Raw genomic sequence first — 20,998 nt, 5'->3', positions numbered from 1 at the left:
TTCCAATTTCCAATTCCAACAACTTTGACAATTTTTCCCAAAACCACTCCCTCCACTTCTCCAAACATTTCTTCCCATGTTTCTACTATCCTTGTGCCATCTCAACATTCCCATATATTCTACCCCCTGAGATGATGCTTTATACCCCACCCCTGTAACTCCACCAATCCACAAGTTGGAGAAAAACCCAATATTTAAACCAAAGCAATACTCCAAACACACAATAAATGAATTCCTTCCCAAACAAGCATGCAATTAAATACCAAAGTAAGTGCTATGAGGATACAGAAAAAGCACTTCTCAGATGAACTCTTCACAGAATGTGACAGAGTATCCAAAAATACTATGACATACAGGTGGTAAGTGCTCCAAGCAAAACAGGGAACAAGAAACCCTAGGGCTTTAAGATTTCACAACCTTCAAGATGGAGCAAGTCAAGAATTTCAGTTAATAATCTCTTACCTGCAGTAGTTTCATTCATTAATCGAAGGCAATTGAGACCAGCAATCTGTGTTGCATCCATCACTGACCGTCTTTCTGCATCAGTATAGAAACAAGGAACCTATAAAAAAATTTGAAAGTTTACTGTATTATGGAGATCCTTCATTTAAAATATACCTGTCAAACAACAGTAAAATCCAGAAACGCCCTCAAATACTTACAGCAATTTATTCTGTATATGACCAAGGAAGTATTTCAAACCAGTAGGAGAAAGTTGGACTATTCAGTAGTCTTGGGACAAATGGACAGCCATACAGAAAAAATAATAAAGTTGTATCCTTACTATACACCTAATACCAAAATATATTTCAAATCAAAAATTTTTATGTTTTTTAAAAATCATGAGTACCATAATAAAAGGGAATCTTTACCGTCAAAGAAAAGATGGAATTTTCTAAATATAACACAAAACCCAAAAGAACCGGCAGGTCAAGGTGGGAGTCCGCCAGTGGCCAGTGCTGGGTCCCAAGCTGGGGCCGGGAGATCAGTGGCACACCTGAGCCAAGGGCTGCAGCGGGCAGGGCTGCTCGCTGCCTCTCGCTCGCCTGGCAACAACGGCAGACATCAGTGAGGCCCGTGGGGACTGAAGGCGCAGCCCGGTGGGTGGGACGTATAGCTGTCCCTGGCTCACTCAACATGCGTGATGCTTTTCTCGCCAACAGTGGCTGGGTTTCACTACCTTCAAGATCTTCGTGCACCTGGCTGGCCCTGTTGGTGTTCTCTGTGCTACTGACCCTGCGTGTGGACAGCCTGGCTCCAAGCCTCTCCTGGTGAAACGTGTCTGTACCCTTCTTCGCCGTTAACAGGCTCAGCACCTACTTCCCCACTATCATCTCCGTGCATCTCTTCCAGGACGGAGAGAAGCAGCTGGCCATGCTCAGCCTTTTCTGGGTCCTTAGAGTTCTTAGCCTCAAGTTCATTTTCAAGATGTTGTTATGCCAGAAGCTGGTGGAGCAGACTCGGGAGCTCTCCTTTGACCTGATCAAGTCTCTCGTCTTCATTCTCCTGAAGCTGCTCTTGATCTGCACCTGCTGGGTCAACCAGCCTTGCAGAGGATAAGCTATTGATAGAATGCCCAAGCTGAAGTCCCTCTTCAACCACACCACTGAAGAAGTCTGGGTCTGAAAGCCAGCTGTGCCCTGCTGAGTACCCACTTTTCTCTGTACTGATCATGTCTGAAATAGTTGCCTCAACAGGGCTACAAAGAGCAGCCTTGATCCTTAAAATGTATTCCCTCTTGGACTTCCCTGGTGGTCCAGTGGTTAAGACTCCGCAGGGGGCACAGGTTCGATCCCTGGTCGGGGAAGTTCCACATGCCACGTGGTATGGCAAAAAAAAAAAATAAGTATTCCCCTTTATTTCATGCTTTGAATAACTAATCCTAAAATGAGATCCTGATAAGAGTCCCAGGCCAGACAGTCCTGAACTCCTCTGCATATAAGTAAAATGTTCTGATGAGCTCTGAATATTTTCATGGATCCTGGGAAAGTACCCATTGTGCAAAGGCTGCCAAGCTGGACTTGGGGTTTCCCTTGGGTAGCAGCACTGACCTGGAAGTGCACTGCTCCAGCCCCCAAGACAAGACTTCCTTAGATGCTTGAGCTCTAAAAAGTGTAAACCAGCTTGTGAATCCTCCCTTGTGCCACTGGGGAAAATGGTCCTTTCTTCATTCCAGCCCAGGCAGACAAGAGTATGTTGAATAAGCATAATTGGGACTCTATCTGGAGACCTGAAAAGAACTTGCTTTCAAGGCGCAGCTTGGGTTCCTATCCCAGCAGATGGCAGCGCCACGACTTTTCCACCACCCTGTGGCCAGCACTGTTAGCACACCTGAGACAGATTTAGGCATCCCTAAGGGATCAGAGGGAGGGCAGGTGCTCTGATGCTCATAGGCACTGAGACCTACAAACACTAAGTTTACAAATGGTCTCAGCCCACCGAACTAAGGTCTTTGGTTTGATGTCAGGTGCTAAATGAGAACATCTGCTGAGATAAAAATAAGAGAATGTTTTGCTGGGGAAGAAAAGAAAAGAAAAAGGCGGGGAGGGGGGTTGATACATTTGACTCATTAAAAAATTCTAATGACCAAATGGGGAAAAATATTTGCAACTCACATCATAAAACAGCAAAGAGTTAATCTCTCTAATATTCGAAGAACTACAAATCAAAATAAATACCATACACTCAAAATAAAATGAGGAAAGGATAGGAACATTTCACAAAAAGCAAAATACAAAATGGTTCATAAATTTTAAAATGTTCTAGTTTACCTAAAGAGTAAAATATCAGCATTAAAATCACACACACTTTGCTATGATTATTTATCTATCAGAATTATTTAATATACCAATAAGCTGTGCTGGTGAGGCTGTGGTCAAACAAGCCCTCTGAGGCATTGCTGATATAAGTGTAAATCAGCACAAATTCTCTAAAGGGCAATTAAACAACCTCTGTTAAAGTTTAAAATACACATATCCTTTGTCCCAGCAATTGCACTTCTAGGAATTTAGCCTATAACCTACAAACTTACCACATAAGAGCAAAATGATACTTGTTAAAGTTTACTTGTTGTAGTATTCTTTGCAATTAAAAAAAAAAAAAAATCTGGAAGCAACCTGGATGTCCAACAAAAAGAGACTAGTTAAACAGATTATGGTACACATAATCTGCGACACTCTGCTCCACTAAAAGGAACAAAGCACCTCTTTACTGCTATGGAACATATATAAGGTAAATTGTCCAAAATATACTAAAAGAAAAATGAAAGTAAAAAAGGACCTATACATATTTGCCTGGGTACATAAAAACCTCTGGAAAGATCTGTAACAGGGTGGTAAAACTGGTAACCTCTAGGAAGGAAAATCTACTTACTAGGTAACAGATGTGCTAAAGCTTCCCATATACCCTTTTACACATTTGATTTGATTTGAACACGAGGGCTACTATTACCTTCCCCAAAAAATAAAGCTTATATTTTAACAACAATCAGTTTATAAATAAAGCAAAATCCACCCAGGCCTTATTTACATAGCAATCAGATATACCATAGTACCAAAATCTAGAGCAGTGACTATGCAGAGAAGACTGTGCAGAAAAGAGTTCACACAGAGGCCAGAGACCACTAGCCTTAGGCCCGATGGCAAGGTTGGCCCTTTTCTGCATCTAGGAATTTGAATGATATATAGTTCCCTAAATCAACAGAAAAATTTCCCTAAATTATAAGAGTGGTTCACTGTGCCTAAACTGTACAATGTAGTTTATGCTTTACACTTAATTTGCTTCTGGAAGTCTGGAATTTCGGTACATGCAAGGCATAACATGCCTATGTGAATGACCTCCAATAGAAATCCTGGACTCCAAGGCTCAGGCAGAACTTCGCTGGTGTATGACATTTCATACGTGCTGTCACAACTTGCTGCTGGAGGAATTAAGCACTTCTGGTCTGACTCCAATGGAAGGTGACTCTTGGAAGCTTGTATCTGGTTTCCTCCAGACATTGTCCATGTACGTTTCCCCTTTACTGATTTTGCTTTGCATCCTTTCACTATAATAAATCTTAGCCACGAATATGGCTTTATTCTGAGTCCTGTAAATTCTCCTATCAAATCACCAAAACTCTTGAGGACCCCCAACACATAACTTAATTCATCACCTTTCAACTTGATCCCAAAAGCTGGAAAAGCCACTCAGGCAGTCTTGCCATTTTACATAAATTTTACTTCTAGGGCTTCCCTGGTGGCGCAGTGGTTGAGAGTCCGCCTGCCGATGCAGGGGACACTGGTTTGTGCCCCGGTCTGGGAAGATCCCACATGCCGCAGAGCGGCTAGGCCCGTGAGCCATGGCCGCTGAGCCTGCGCGTCCAGAGCCTGTGCTCCGCCAACGGGAGAGGCCATAGCAGTGAGAGGCCCGTGTTCCGGGGAGGAAAAAAAAATTTTTTTAATTTTTTACTTCTACATGGAGCAAAATTCAGAATCAAAGTTAGGGCGGTAGATGGGGGGAAATGGGGACAAATCTCGAAGTCCAACAGAGATTTGGGGGAAGGCAGAAACCATCTAAGAAATACAGTGCCTGTATTGAATCTGAGCTCTTTAAGGGAAGTAGCATTCTTATTCTTTGCATCCCCAAAATGTGGGTTATGAGCCATAAGCCAATTCTTCCTGACAAATGTCAGTACTACTTTACTAGATGGCCAAGAACCAAGGAATCCATCAGTCAAAAAACTGTGAGGTGAAATAAGCCACCTAACAGTCCTTGCTTTGACAACCAATGCACCAAAATTAAGACAAACGATGCCAGTAAACAACAAGGTCCTACTGTACAGCACAGGGAACTATATCCAATATCCTGTGACAAACCATAATGGCAAAGAACATACATATGTGTAACTGAATCACTTTGCTGTAGAGAAGAAATTAACACAACACTGTAAATCAACTATACTTCAAAAAAAATTTTTTTAAATAAATAAAAATTTTAAAAGGCAAAGGAGGCCAAAGAGCTAAAATATCAGATAACAACGGCAGAATGAGGAGATTCATTGGAAAGGCCAACACAACCACCCAAATTTCAACAGTCCCTATGGACTTCACCATACTACAAGCACAAAGCTACAAACAGCCAGGCTTCCATCTAAATAGGGAAATGGAAAAGACAAGATAAAGTCTAGTGCTGCCTTGCCTTTAGCGCTGGATACAAAAACAGCAAAGATACAGAGATAGAAATAAAGGAAAAAACAGCATTTCTAATTGAGAGTATTCAACTAATTCAACATGTGGCTACCATGTGCCAGGCACTATGCTAGGTGCTAGAAGGAATCCAGGAAGAAGTGGGCTGAGATAAGCCTTTAAACAGACAGAATAACAGAATCATGAGCAAAAACTAGGGGGCAGAAAAAAATATTCAAGAATATGAGAACTAGTTTGATGAATTCTTAAAATAACCATTACCACCTAAGACAAAAAGCAATTTTATTTTCAATTAATAGCTTTCTTCTTTCTGCTTCTTCATGCAAGACCCCAATAATGTGTAGGGATCAAACTCACCGAAACAACACAGTCCACGACAGGCTTCTTAAGAACACTTTCTGCTGTCTCCTTCAGTTTGGACAAAAGCATGGCAGTCACTTGCTCCGTGGTAAAATTTCGCTCTTCCTCCATGTATTTCACCTGCAATAAAAAACCAAAAGGATCTAAACTTAATACTTCTTCATGTCCTAAAAACCTAAAATGAATAATCTCTAAATCATCAATGGAACATTAACTCAGGAAGGAATTGAGAAAGCTAGTTTTAGAAGCGAAAATAACTTGAAGGTCACTTTTAGCTTTTTAACATGCTTGTCAAGCATGATACCTGGAGATGAGGACCACTATGTAAATGGCACGTTGTGACCACCAACAAAACTTGTAGACAATTACCTGGGCAGAAGCAAATTGGTATAGCTCACTATGACCCACACTGTCCCTCCATAAAGGGATCTGGTGGTGGAAACTATTTTACCATCTGACGTACTGTGTGTATTTTACTTGTTTACTGTGTTGACTTTATGATCATCGTCCCAATTAGGATCCAATATAACGCAATGGTTTTTGTCAGATTTGTTCACTGTCATAGCCCCAACACGGAGGACAAACTTGACACAATAAATACGTGTTGAATTAAAGAATAAACGACAAACAAAGCTTCAAGATATCCTAAACCTGGATAAAGGTATGCAACTTTGACAACAGTTACAAACTTTAAATGTTGAAAAGACTGCCTAAGTAAGATAAGGTCCTATTCCACATGCCCATACTCCCCAAGTACAACCCAGACCAGAAAATGTCACTTTCTTCTTTTAGCTCCTGCTCCAACTCAACTTGAACACCACCTTCTCACTCCCCAGTCCAACCATAATTTATTCTGGTTTAGAATTTAAGTGTCTCACTTTATTGCATGATAAAGATCGGAAAATAACCCTCCCAGTGAGCCTCTTTCAAAGCTACCTCTTCTTCCCTCATTTAAGTCTTTGTCAATTCCTCCAAGCTCATACTTGGATCCACTTGTTCCCAGGTCTTCTCCCTAGTCTCTTTCTCCTTTGGCACTTGTAACGCTTCTGACTAAATCTGCCAATACGCATCCTATTTCTTTCTTGACTGTAAGTATCCCCCATTTCCTCAGCTCCCTTTCCTTTTTTCCTCCTCTGCACTCCATATTTATCCATTAGTAGGCCCATTCAAACTGTACTAAAATTATTGCTGAAAATACCATAAGTAAACCCGTGATCATTTTTCAGTTATCAAAATTCTTCACTTCCAAATTCAACTGAATTCTCAGCTACAATGGCACAATTAACTACCATTTCCCCACAATTCTCATCATCTCTTGGATTTTGAACCTGTTCCCATGATCCTTATTTCTCCAAATGGGGTGTCTCAAACACCACATTTCCTCTCTCTAAACTCAGTTGCCTGAAAAGCTCAAACACCCTTCTGGATTCCTCTTACCACCTGAGTGCAAGAGAGACAAATGTGTTCACCGTACCCATCCCTCAGCCTCTAATCTTTTTTGTATGGTCAGTTCACTGCATGCTTCACAAAGAGACTCTCCTAGATGTTGCAGAGATAGCAAAGACTAAACTCCCTTTTCCCCAAAAGAACAACACCTTTCCAATCCTACTGTCAAGAGTATGACCACATATCTGGCAGTGACTTTAAAGTGTTGATTTCTTTGCCTGCTCCTCCGGAAGTCATTCACTAAAATCATACCAGCAAGACTGCTGCATTAGTCAACAAGACAAGTAGCAATGGCAGTTAACTTCACATCATTACCACCTATCTGTCCAACCCCTATTAACAGTGCCACCTATGGCTCCCAAATAAAATCCAGATTATTCAAAAAATGCCAATGGTCTTTACTAGCAAAAGACTTTCCAAAGCATTTGTAACCATTTTCATTACAACTTGAAAGTAGAATGGTATAACATACAATGACCTGATAACATAAAATACTGTATTTCAATCATTAAGGTATTATCTTGAAAACCTTACCTTTATACCTGTTAACCCAGTGGGCAACTGCACAATATCATATGCAAGTTTAGATTTTTCTGCCTCCACAAATGGATCAGAGAATGCTCGGCCATGGAATCTTTTAAATCCTTGGACTGTGTTCTTTGCATTGGATATTACCTAAGAAAAAGTGTATCAGAGTCAAAGAGTGGAAAGACTAATAGCAATTAAATTATGAAAAAAAAAATTCAACAATCTCAGGATTAAATTAGAATCATTTTCCTTCTGAGTTAGTTTTCTTTAGCACTAAACCTTTCTGAACGATGCCTGCTAGCTTGTGAAGTGAGGAGTGAGGGACCTGTACAGGTCACATGCAGGGCTAGGACCGGAGCCCAGATTGCCTTACTTCCTCATGAAGACAGGTCATTACGCTTATAAAAGCATTCTCTGTTCTTAAACTTCTAACAAACATTTACATAAAATAATTTTTATCTTTTAAAAATTACCCGTAGTTTGTTATTCGAACTTTCCAGGGGCCAATCTGGCAGTATGTATCAATTCAGTTATTCTAGTGAAGAAAACTTACCATAAAGGAAAAAAAGATGACACTAACCCCACAAAGATAATGCAAATAAACTGATAGAGCATTATTTATCACAGCAGAAAACTGCAAAGAGCCTAGAGGGTAAATGACAGGAGAATGGGTAAATAAATTATGGCATATCCATACAATGGTTAATATTATTTTAGAAGTCTGGAGACAAGTATCTATATTATATGATGTCACTTTCTTGGGGTGGGGATAAAAACATTTATATGCTTAGAAAGAGTACAAAAGGTTACACACTAAGATATTAACAGTGATTTTTGGATAATGGTAGTATGCTAACTTCTAAATTCCTCACACTTTTACATCTATATTTTCTAATTTCTCTAGAATAAAGTATTATAATTTATGGGAAAAAATGCTGGCAAAGGACATTCAAAAAATTTAAGAATGAACTTCTGCTTAAGACTTATAGGCTCCTCTTCCCAATGCAGAAGTAAGTGCAACAAGTCCCAAGGAAAAACAGCAGAGCTCCTCTGCATCAGCAATGTCAAAAGGCACAAACAGAAGTTCTTTTGTAAAACAATATAAGGGCTCCAAAGTCAGGCCCTGTTTCAGTAAGCTGCCAAGTAGAAACTCAGTATCACAATAACTATGTCAACCTAGAACTAGGCAGCCAGTTTAGTACAATAACTGTTCTCAATAATGAAAGCAAGTTTAAAAACAGGAAGAATTCACTGGACTTTTAGAAGGAAAGACATTTCAAAACAGTTCTGTACTTGCTATCTACTGTCTCCTAAAACATGTTGAACTTTCTGAAAATGAGATTATAAAACACCCAATTTAATTAAATTGGCCAAGCACCATTTTCTTGGGCTTATAAATCTTAGGCGCTGCCCGGTCCAGAAAGAGACAGTTATTCATTCTATACGTTGCTCCAGATTGAACTATTAAAACATCTAACATGCAACTCCTTAATTTTACAGCAACCTCAGACACTCAGGGAAATAGAACTCTTCAGGTTCTTTTGCTCTGGTTACAGAGGAACCAGCAAATATGTCAGGTTCCTGGTTTAAAAGTAAACTAATGGTAAGTGTGCTTCTACAAGTATGTTTTCCTTCCTTGAGAACCTTGATCAACACTGACCTTAAATATGAGTAAGATGGAGACAGAACAAGACACTTTAACGAGCATTTAAAATACCCAGGAAAGGGCTTCCCTGGTGGCGCAGTGGTTGAGGGTCCGCCTGCCAATGCAGGGGACATGGGTTCGTGCGCCGGTCCGGGAGGATCCCGCATGCCACGGAGTGGCTAGGCCCGTGAGCCATGGCCGCTGAGCCTGCGCGTCCAGAGCCTGTGCTCCGCAACAGGAGAGGCCACAGCAGTGAGAGGCCCACGTACCGCAAAAAAATAAAATAAAATAAAATAAAATAAAAAATAAAATACCCAGGAAAAAATTTAAAAAGTAAAATACCCAGGAATAATCAAACATCCTAGCACTTTGCATTAAACAGATTATATATGTTCATGCTATTTTAAAAAGCTATTTGCTTCTCACTCAAGTACGTAAGAAAGATCAGGTTCATCTCTCAGTTGTACACCCAGGGGCTCACAGTGGTGGGCACACAATGGGCACTGAAATACTTGCTGAATGGGAAGGATGGACAAACCACAGAAGAAAGTCACTTTAGGGAAAAACAAAATTCTACCTGGCTTTTAGCTGCTGCTCCAATTGAACGATTCTTAGGACCAAAAGAAATGCAAGCCCTAGAAGACAAAACAAACATTTAAACATCAAACCTTACTGTAATTATTACATCCAAAACCAAAGCAGGCAAGGACTTCTCCGGTGGTCCAGTGGTTAAGACTCCGCGCTCCCACTGCAGTGGGGGGGAAGGTTCGATCCCTGTTTACGGAACTAAGATCCCACAAGCCTTGCAGCACAGCAAAAAAAATCTGCTTAGCCGAAAAGCCCTATTTTTGTTAACTGCACACAGTCAGTCTATGATTTTGACCTTTCTACTGAGTAAAGTGTCCATGGAATGCGCTGCTTCTTAGAATAATGGGAGTTCATCACTTAGATGTTGAAGTACAAGTTTGGTATGACCATCTGTCTGAAATACTGGAGAGAGGTGGACTAACCAGTCTCCACTGTCCTCTAATTCTTCAAGTCTGGTGTTCAAAATTCCAATATAAAATAGTATACCCTCATATCAATACATCAATAAAATGTTCTTTGTGTTTAGAACAGCTCATAACTTCACCAAGAGAATAGTCTATAAACCCTGAAAACAACGCTTGTCCTATTGTGAATACTGAATACATAAAAAGTTATTTTTCTAGAACTAGTTTCCAAGGACTCAATTTCTTTTTTTTTTAAAGACTCAATTTCTGACAAGGAACTTCATTCCCACTTCTGAACATTCTTCCAAATCAATTCATACACTGCCTGCTGGTTTGATGTATATGCTGCTTGTTTTAGAAAGCAAAATTGAAACTTGCTTAAAGGTATAAACACTTTAAAACACTGTGTTTAAGCTTAAAAAGTCAGTTATTTTGGAGTTGATGTTTTTGCTATCATGGCCTCCATGCTTCCCCCTGTTTTTCACTCTGGAACCTTGCATATATTTGTCACCTCCTTTTCCAGTAGCTGATTTCTCTCAAGCTAAAATAAGATCAAATTCACCCATGCCACCCCCAAAAAATCCAAAAGACAAAGCTCCTCCCAGAGTCCATTTCTCCCTCAGGTTAGTAAAGCCTTCTCTTCCTCCTACTTAATAATAATGACTGCATAAATTGCCTATATGCACCATCTCATTTAATCCTCATAAGCACCCTATCTTATTCCCTCTTTATAGGAGAGGAAACTGAGTCCAAAAAGGTATTAATAAGTAAATTTGTCCAGAGTCATACAATCTGAAAGCAATGGGAGTCAGGACTATAGATCGTTTCTCCATACTTCACACTCTAGCTAGCTTTGACCCTCTCTCTATCCCCCCTGTACCCCTAATTCTTCAAATTTAGTGGAACGAGTAAGAATAAGAGCTCTGCAGCCATACTCCCTTGGTCCAAATCTGACCACACTAGATGACCTACTAATTAAGTAGAACTGTTTTACTTAAACTTACCAGCCCTGTACAAACTGGCAGAATGCTCAGCCTCTCTGTGCTTGAGTGGTCCTTTCCAAACAATGGTGCAAGAATCCCTGTAAGCCAATCTCCCAGAAAAGTTACAAGCAGCTATGCCCTGAATCAATATGACACAGCCTGGAATTTCATCAAATTTCCTATGAGCCCTAAGCTCTATGGGCCTAGAACATGCTGGGGGGTAGCCCCTCTACAGCACAGGTATCAAGCTCAGCCTTTCTGCAAATATACCACCTATCACTTAAAAAAAAAAAAAAAAAAATCCCTGAGTACCACTTAAATGTCTCCCCTACTACAGCGCATACAGCCCTTTAGGAAATTGCCCACCGTAATCTTACCTACTCCATTCACCCTGTCCACTCCTTCTAGCCTATGCATGCAAACCTACATCTTTCTAAAAGCCACCAGATCTGAGTTTCTAAGATGCATCCCACCAATAACTCAATCCCAACATAACTAAAAGCCAACATTATTTATCTTCCATTGTTTCCTGCAGCCCTGTTTTCAAGCCTTCATCTCCTCAAAACAACACTAGCTCTAAGAATGAAAAAATTAATGTTCCCAACTTTATTGTATGTCTGTTGAAGGGTTAATTTCCTATTCTACCTTGGTAACTCTGAATCTGTCTTGCTTCTAATTACCTTCCAAACAAAAACATTACCAGCAAATAGGGTCCAGGTTCCTTAATGTAGAACCTAAGGCCTCTCACAATCCCAACCCCACCCCCATTTTCCAGGTGCAATCTCAAGCACACAGTACCCCAACACAAGTCAAATAGTCTTCCAATCCTCCTGCTTTGCTCTACCACTTTTGCCACCTGAAATGCCCTGGTCCTTCTAAATCTCACTCATTCTCCAGAGATATCACACACTTGTGATGCCTTCCCAATCCCTCTCAAGTAAAAATTGTTACTACCTCTTAAAACTTATTAGACTTGGCTTAAAACTTACTGGACTTTGGGCAATGTGAATGTAGAACATTTCCATCATCACACAATGTTCTACTGTACAGAGCTGCTCTAGGTAATATTCTCTTTGAAGTCAGTTAACATTTTTACTTACTCTTAAAATCTACATCTGCCTTAGAAGTAATAGATAGGAAATGGTTCGTATATCTTGAAAAGCTAAATAAAAGTTTGTCTCAGTTCAAATTATTCATCCTTTTATTCATCTATATATGCACACACTACAAACAGTTCCCAACTTCTTACAAAGCAATCAAATGTCACTAATGGAACATCAATCTTTACCACATAATATGGCAATTACACCTCAAACAAGGCATAACTCTTGCAAAGTATGGGCAGAATTCACACTTTTCTTATCATATTATAGAAAATCATTAATATATTATTACATAATTCTTACATTCTAAAAAAAGTTCTATAACAAGCCAACTAGTACATTAAAGAAAGGAATCCTTAGCTTTTCCACTTTATGGTCAATTTGATTGAGTTGAACACATGTACAGTAAAAAGAGCTCAGGCTCTAGAATTAGACAGTATGGGTCTATCTGAATCCCTTCTCTACCTTTCTAGCTGTTAATTAACTGCTCTGAAATTCAATTTGCTCATCTCTAAAATGGGGGAAATTACCACACCTACCTAATATGGTTGCTATAAGGATTAAATTTGTTGATCCACTTTTAAAGGACATTTATCAGAGGCTGGCACATCATAAATAACATTATATATTACTAAACCTCCAATGAAACCTTGGTCTGAGTTTCATACAAAAAAAATATACCGGGACTTCCCTGGTGGCGCAGTGGTTGAGAGTCCACCTGCCGATGCAGGGGACGCAGGTTCGTGCCCCGGTCCAGGAAGATCCCACATGCCGCGGAGCGGCTGGGCCCGTGAGCCATGGCCACTGAGCCTGAAGCCTGAAGCCTGTACTCCGCAACAGGAGAGGCCATGGCAGTGAGAGGCCCACGTACCGCAAAAAAAAATAATAATAATATATATATATATATACACACACTAACTAGGGAGTTCCCTGGTGGCCTAGTGGTTAGGATTCTAGGCTTTCACTGCCATAGCCTGGGTCTAATCCCTGGTTGGGGAACTGAGATCCCACAAGACACATGGCACAGACAAAAAAAAGAAAAAAAAAAAAAAACCAGAACCAAAAATATACCAACTAGTTTGCTATGTAAATTGTGCTTCACCTTCTCAAACTATCCACTAAAACCCACTCAGCCACCTTTAAAATCATGAGGAATAAAAAGTCCTACCATTTCCTTTTCAAAAGGACAACTGAGGGCTTCCCTGGTGGCGCAGTGGTTGAGAGTCCGCCTGCCGATGCATGGGACGCGGGTTCATGCCCCGGTCCGGGAAGATCCCACATGCCGCGGAGCGGCTGGGCCCGTGAGCCATGGCCGCTGAGCCTGCGCGTCTGGAGCCTGTGCTCCGCAACGGGAGAGGCCACAACGGTGAGAGGCCCGCGTACCGCAAAAAAAAAAAACGACAACTGAATGAGGGTAGATATGTTAAACAGCACAAATTGAAAGGGTTTTTAAAGTAAAAGCTTACATAAAGAAATCTAATATTTAAATGTGAAAAAGGCCCAAAAAGATTACGTCAAATTTTAGGGCCAACGCTAGAACCTATTCCGTGCTTTCTAGTGCAAGCTCATCGTAGAAAATTAGAAAAGTGTAAAAAAGAACATAGGGATAATCAGTAACTCCACAACCAACACCCTCCTACCAGAGATGGCCATTACTATTTAGGTAAATACTGCTATGCAATCCTAATAAATTAAGCAATTCTTTTAAAAAGAGAAGCTAAATACCCCCATTAAGTTTGTTTCTCCTCAACAAACACTAAAAAATCTTCAGTGGCTGAATGATTCTGTCAGGATTTGGACAGGGAACAAGATATTTAACGGAAATATGTATTGATACTATTTCCCACTCACCAGGAAATTCCAAAATTTCACATAGCCTGCGTGCAATCCCTATCTATGGTAGGAAGCCTCTCTTTCATCCAAGCAGGTTAAGCTCCCTTGTCCCACGGCTTTCATTTTTGAGCCTTCATATGCCAGGCAGTGTGCTAAGCATTCTACACTTGATTCTCCCAAATACTCTAAGACAAGAACTATTACTGACCCAATTTTGTAAATGAAGAACTGAATAAAGGCAAGTTAATGTGCCCAGAAACATAACTAGTACTAGAGTTCAGGATTCAAAATCAGGACTACCAAACTCCAAGTCCCACACATACATACTTTTTTTTTTAACCTTTTTTTTTTTTTTTGGCTGCATCCTCCTTGCAGCACACAGGCTTCTCTCTAGTTGCAGCACGCAGGCTCCAGAGCACATGGGTTCTGTAGTTTGCAGCATGCAGGCTCTGTCGTTGAGGCACCCAAGCTCAGTAGTTGTGGCGTGTGGGCTTAGTTGTCCCACTGCACGTGGGATCTTAGTTCCATGACCAGGGATCGAACCCGCAACCCCTACACTGGAAGGCAGACTCTTTACCACTGGACCACCAGGGAAGTCCCCATAAATACTTTTGTACTGCCTACCAAACCCTCTAGATTTATTCCTACTTCTATATCTTCACCAGACTGTCCCAATCCTTTCTTCATGTATTCTAATCCTGTTTGCTCAAGTCCCACTCCCGCCTTTCCTTATCACTCCATCCCCCACAGATATGACTTGTCCTCTGAACTTGAACAATTAAGGTCTATATTTAATAACCTTGCCCATAATTGTACTCTCTATTCTTATTCTATTTACTGTTGCTTTACGTCATTCATATTTCCAACTAGAATGATTACATCTCCACAGCAGGACTCTATTTTACACTTCCTCTATACTTTACACAAGCCCAAGTTAATGCTGCTAAAAACGGCAGTACTCAAGACACTTGCTACTTGACTGATATTACCTTTCCTCCATTCCAAATTACAGGATGACATTACACAAAGTTAATTTAAATCAAGTTCAAGACTTTTCTGTTCTAATCTTTAAGTCCTAGAAATAATCATCTTTTTAAACCAGAGAATAGCCGTTGTTCTCTTTCCTGGGTAAAAGATACCACTGACCAAACATTTATGGATATTCTGATAGGATGTTATGAACAGCTGCAACCGGCAAAGATCCTTAAAAGGTACAGTTTCATGTTTATAAGTGTGTGTAGGACCGCTCTCAGGATATTCAGACAGCTGTTACTCTAATTCAATTTCTTAAACAATATAAGAAAATGAGTTTTTCAGAGAACCTACAATAGTATTTAGACTATCAAATAAGAGAAGCAGGCAAGACTGGCATGGAAATGGTTATTAGGTTAATCAGACTACCCCACAGTCACTGCCTTAGCCCAGAGCTAGAAAATACCCAAAACAGTTGATATTGAACAGATCAAACAACTCATACTAGCAAGATATGCAGTTCCTTAAGAATCACAAACTCCTGAGTCAGTAAGATTTACACATTAAAAGCTACATATTTGATAAACCCGAAAGGCAAACTTCCATAGATTTCATTTTACTGTCCCAATATATGGTCCATTAATAAACAGAATTAATAAAATATACAAAAAGGTAATAATAGCAATATGAGCAAATAATTGGGCAGTATTTACTATGTAACAGGCATTATGCTAAATATTTTATATAATTTTAACTCATAATCCTCACAAACCCCAGTGAAACAGAGAAATCACTTACGTTCCTGGTGTAAATTAATCCCTTAAATTTTTGTAAAGTACTCTGGCAATAGGTACTGAAATTTTAAGCATATATATCCTTTCACCAATTTCACATCTTGAAATCTATCCAACAAAAATAAAAGTATTAACATATAAACATAAATATAAAAGACTTGTTGAAGACTATTTCTAATTGCAAAAATATAGAAACAACCTGAACATCTGAGGAAAGCATGTTAAAGCCATAGTATGGACTATTATGTACTTAAGGAGGTAAATTCATATTTACGGACTCTGAAAGATGTCTAAAATATAAGTGAAAGAAAATAATTACAAAATATAGTATGATCCTATTTATTTATACGGGCACACACGTCCCCACATATATTTGTAGAAGTCTAGAAAAAGTTATGCAAGGATAGACAGCAAACAGCAAATAATTAGAGAGGAAACAATTTTACTTAGCACTTTATTTTTGTTGTTGTTGTTAAAGCAAACAAGTATTTTATTAAGTCAGAAAAAGTTTTAATTTAGGAAACCCAATTTAGAACCTGATGACATAAAGTTCCTGTAGATTACACCTACCAATTCTATATACAAAGTTGTATTTTAGTTCTTAAATGAGTCTAAGAAACTACTTTGATAACCTCAATTAGACATGAGAAGTGTTAGCAATCTGAAGCTTTAGTTAACCAATCAACTTTCCTATTCACTGAACCCAAAAGATCCAGTCATCCTGACGTGCTTAGATCTACAACGTGTAAAGATATTCACTCCATAGAGGAACACTTTTCTTGCACAAATAAGGTATCAGATATTAATCTGCCAGTTAGCCAGAACCCACCTTACTTTCAGCTTTTGCTCTCAAGGGCAGTTATTAACAGACAATTTCATCTCTTCAAATTCCTAATATACTGTTTTATGAGGAACTAAGTCCATGAAAATGATAACTATTCATACACAGAATTATCTTCTTAGGTAACTCATATCTACCCTGTAAATTTTGTACAGTACGGCCCAATTAACTCCTGTAATGTTTGGCAGTCCCTTAACATTTTTATTCCAAAGAAGCTTTAAGGTTGTACTCTTTCTACTGTAATAATCCAACTAAATATAAAAATAGGCTTTCCATCTTATTCCAAAGCCTATGGTCATGAAATATCAACACGACACTCGTAAGTTAAAACTCCAAAGTTTATCTCTATGCCGCCCACACTTTTCTCCCATGCTTCCACACTGGTGGAGAGCAACATAAACTCCCACGTGGACCAAATGATTGCAATATCCTCCTAAGCATCATCCGGCTTCTTCTCTTGCCCTTCTCAAATAAATCCGTTCTCCATAAAAAAGCCAATCACATCTTTAAAATATCAATTGGATCACCTCCCACAGCACCTAGATAAAAATCTTTAACATGATTTACAAAGCCCTGCCATAATCTAACCTGTCTTGCCTAACTTCTCTGCAGATTCAATTCACAGCATTTTTTCAACTGGCTATAATCCTCTCAGTCTGTCAAGTGTGCCTCAGTTCTTCCTCACTTGCTATTCCTTCTGCCTGGAACAACTCTTCCTCGCTCCCACCACGAACCTCCATGGTAAAACCCTACTCATCCTCTGTGTTTCATCTTAAATGACACTTCTTTAAGAAGCACCTTCCATCACCACCCCATATCCAATTTAAATTAGGTCCCCGTCATTGTTTTCCATACTTTCCCATCTGGACCTTTACCACAGTCAGTAATTACATATTTGTTTAGCATCTGGTTTTCTCCACTAGCCATGTCCATGATGGCAGGATCTTACTTGTTTATCAGAGTACCTTCAGTGCTTAGCACAACAGCTGGCATATTAGAAGCTACTCATTATCTGCTGAAATGAAAGGAAGCCTAAATTTGGTGGGAAAGCAAGGGTCTCTTCTAGGTAAGACTCAACTGGCTCCTCAAAAATGGAATTCAGGGCTTCCCTGGCGGCGCAGTGGTTGAGAGTCCGCCTGCCGATGCAGGGAACATGGGTTCGTGCCCCGGTCCGGGAAGATCCCACATGCCGTGGAGGGGCTGGGCCCGGAGCCATGGCCGCTGAGCCTGTGCATCCGGAGCCTGTGCTCCGCAATGGGAGAGGCCACAACAGTGAGAGGCCTGCGTACCGCAAAAAAAAAAAAAAAAAAAAAAAAAAAATGGAATTCAAATCCTGTTGCACCCACAATTTTAAATGAGTTACTTTCACTATACCCAGCCCTCCAGAACCTGCATCTCATTCCACTCTCACACTAAAACAAACCTATCACACATTCCCTGTGTACCTCTGAGGTATAAATCCATTCTTCCATAATCACTACTTTAAAAAAAAAAATCAACCTTTCTGCCCACCATGTTCTACTTAGCCAAAGACTCCAACACAGAAATCTAAGCTAATCGAGATCACAGTTCAAAAACTACTTGAGGGCTTCCCTGGTGGCGCAGTGGTTGAGAGTCCGCCTGCCGATGCAGGAGACACGGGTTCGTTCCCTGGTCCAGGAAGATCCCACATGCCGCGGAGTGGCTGGGCCCGTGAGCCATGGCCGATGAGCCTGCGCTTCCGGAGCCTGTGCTCCGCAACGGGAGAGGCCACAACAGTGAGAGGCCCGCGTACCGCAAAAAAAAAAAAAAAATACTTGAATGTATGGCATCCCTCTAAGTTCCTGGAAATATAGGAACATGTAAGGAAAATTACTTTTAAGTATTTAAACATATTCTTATCACAATTACATGGTGTATCTGGTCACCCATCAAATAGTCTTTGGGACAAATTTAACTGTGATCTGGGAAGATTAAATTCTTTTCTGAAACAACTCTTTCAGTTCCAAATAATGAGATTCATGGTAAAACTGCTGTAGTTACTATTTGTCTAAAGGAGAAAAGGGGTCATAAGAGTCTAAAAGGAAGGACAGGAACACTTCATTCCAATATTTGGAATTCTCTTACCTTTGGAGCTAAAGTATGTTCAATTCTAGCTGGGAAAAGACCAAAAAGTTACATGCCTAACTCAGTGCTCTAGCCCTCTTAATTTCTTGAGGAAAACTATCTCTACAGATGAAGCAAACTAGGATCCAGAGAGGAAAATAACAAATAGAAAATTAATGCTTAAATACTTAAAAACTTCATTGTACAATACACTTCCCTGGAAATACAAATTAGACCCACTGTTAAAAACTATGAAGATGGGAGGGTTGGGGATTGGGCTGTGACTGCTAATGAGTACAGGGTTGCTCTTGTGGGATGATGAAAATGTTTTAAAATTGTGTTGATGGTTGTACAATTTTGTGTCTACACTAAAAACAAACTGTACACTTTAAAAGGGTTAACTGCACGGTATGTGAATTATATCTCATTAGTTAAAAACTATAAATAAAATTGAGAAAGGAACATCAAACTGTGGTTTTGGATCTGGGATGGGTTTTGCGGGAAGCACATGGGTTACGTCTAAAATAAGGGATAGAAATTTGATAAGTTTAAGGGAAATGTTGTCAGCCTTCTGGGTAGCAAATATCAGTCTGGTATAGGGAGCAATCGAGTTGGCCAGAAATTGCTGAAGAAGTGTAACAAAAGGTAGGGTGAAAAACGAGCCTTAAAACAGAGGCCCTTAATGAGACACAATGAGAACCTAGCAAATAACAGAAACTTCTTAAAAAGATTCTGTCCAAGAGGAAGACAATGGATTGAAAGGTGTCTCTACGTACAAAAGACTCTTACCCTATCCAAGGAAAGACCTGGGTGAGTCATGATTTCTTAGCGCTGTGTCTATACTGGCTCCATAACTTACCATAGGTTCTAAAAGTCAAAGTGAGCCCCTGAGTCATTCATTAACAATTGCAGCCAACACCCTGGTTGGAATGTATTACAGTGAAAGTGGAACGCTGTTAGGGATAGGTGCGCAAAGAATGACAGCAGAGAATGACCCAACATTCAGTTCAATATACTGAAGCGACGTGAAAAACAAAAGCGAATGCAAAAGGTATCCAAAAGGCATCGATTTTATTAAATCCTTTTCTGATATCTTTCCGTGCCAACCCTATCTGGAGATCTCTGGTGCTCCGACTCCCTCTCTTCCGGGCGCCACCCCACCCCCCACTCACGTGGGACTCCGGTCTCTGCACTGTCTTACCGCCTGCCGGCAGACGCCAGACCTGTTCAATTAAACTTTTATTAAGCTCCTGCTGTGTGCAAAGCTCCCAACTCTGTGCTGGGCTTTAGAGACGTCAGTACGCCCTGGGCCTATTATGTGCCCTCTAAAAGAGAATCTCGGTCCACCCCACATCCCGGGCCTGCCTTCCTCCCAGCTCCTACCCACAGCCTCCGCTGGTCCAAGTACCCACTCGGAGCCCTCGCTCGGCCGGCGGGCCACAGAAAAAGGGCCTCGCCCCTAGCGCAGACCCACACGGGAGGTCGCGGGCCCTACTGACCTAAAACGCAGTGGGGGTCCACTACCCACCGGAGCCTCGGCTCGTAACGGAGATGACTGCCCGGCCCGCGTTCCCCAAGCCGCGAGGGTCACAGACCCGAGCAAGCGCTAGCTCCCCACCACCCCCCCAACCCCCAGTGCACGCGGCTACCCTGGCCCACACTCACGGCGTGCAGCGGTCGCTGTACTCATTAGCGATCGTTTCGATGCCGCCGGCGCGGGCTACAGCGACGTAGCAGCTCTGGAACCCCAGATCTATGCCCACCACCGACATGGCGCCGGCTACAGCTCAGGCTCGAGCCCGGGTCCGGCCGGCAAGACAAGACACGGACCCCGGCGGGGCTGGCGCGCGTAAAGCGGGCCGCGTGGGCCAGGGAACTGGGGCTAGTGGGAGACGTGCGGAGAGCCACGCAAGAGCCTAGGTTGTTAGAAGGAGGGCCGCAGCTGAGGACACTACTCAGGCCGGCTCCGGCTCAGCGGCCGCAGCCTGGGCGCCGGTAGCGGGGGCGGAGAAGATCTCGAAAGGTCTCGTCGCTACGAGAGTAAAGAAGCAGCGCGAGAACTGAGAGGGAATGTTCTCGCGAGACTCCGGCTCAGCCGCTTTTCTTCCTGAGGCCCCGCCCCCCATGTACGTACAAGTGTACGTCACTCCCAGGCCCAAGAACCTGGGAAGGGCCGGCGAAAGACAGTTGGGAGGCGGAGTTGGCCATTGAGCATGTACACGGACCCCGC

General features: G+C 41.2%; 1 protein-coding gene across 2 annotated transcripts in view; it reads right to left on the bottom strand.

Moving 5' to 3' along the window:
- HSPA4 (heat shock protein family A (Hsp70) member 4) overlaps window positions 1-20,786 on the bottom strand; it is a 42,942-nt gene extending 22,156 nt beyond the window's left edge. The window contains exons 1-5 of one of the 2 annotated variants that reach the window (XM_065874635.1): window positions 20,434-20,786; window positions 9,743-9,800; window positions 7,527-7,667; window positions 5,544-5,666; window positions 463-562 (exon numbers count right to left, since the gene is read on the bottom strand). In XM_065874635.1, the coding sequence (XP_065730707.1) occupies window positions 463-562; window positions 5,544-5,666; window positions 7,527-7,667; window positions 9,743-9,800; window positions 20,434-20,540 (529 nt within the window). In that variant the 5' untranslated portion in view covers window positions 20,541-20,786. The remainder of the gene's footprint in view (window positions 1-462; window positions 563-5,543; window positions 5,667-7,526; window positions 7,668-9,742; window positions 9,801-20,433) is intronic. The other variant, XM_065874636.1, reaches the window with a different exon arrangement.
- Window positions 20,787-20,998: the final 212 nt, after the last annotated feature.

The sequence above is a fragment of the Phocoena phocoena genome, chromosome 3 (assembly GCF_963924675.1).
Source record: "Phocoena phocoena chromosome 3, mPhoPho1.1, whole genome shotgun sequence".
NCBI classification, from domain to species: Eukaryota; Metazoa; Chordata; class Mammalia; order Artiodactyla; family Phocoenidae; genus Phocoena; species Phocoena phocoena.
This window is presented reverse-complemented; position numbering and strand designations above follow the sequence as displayed.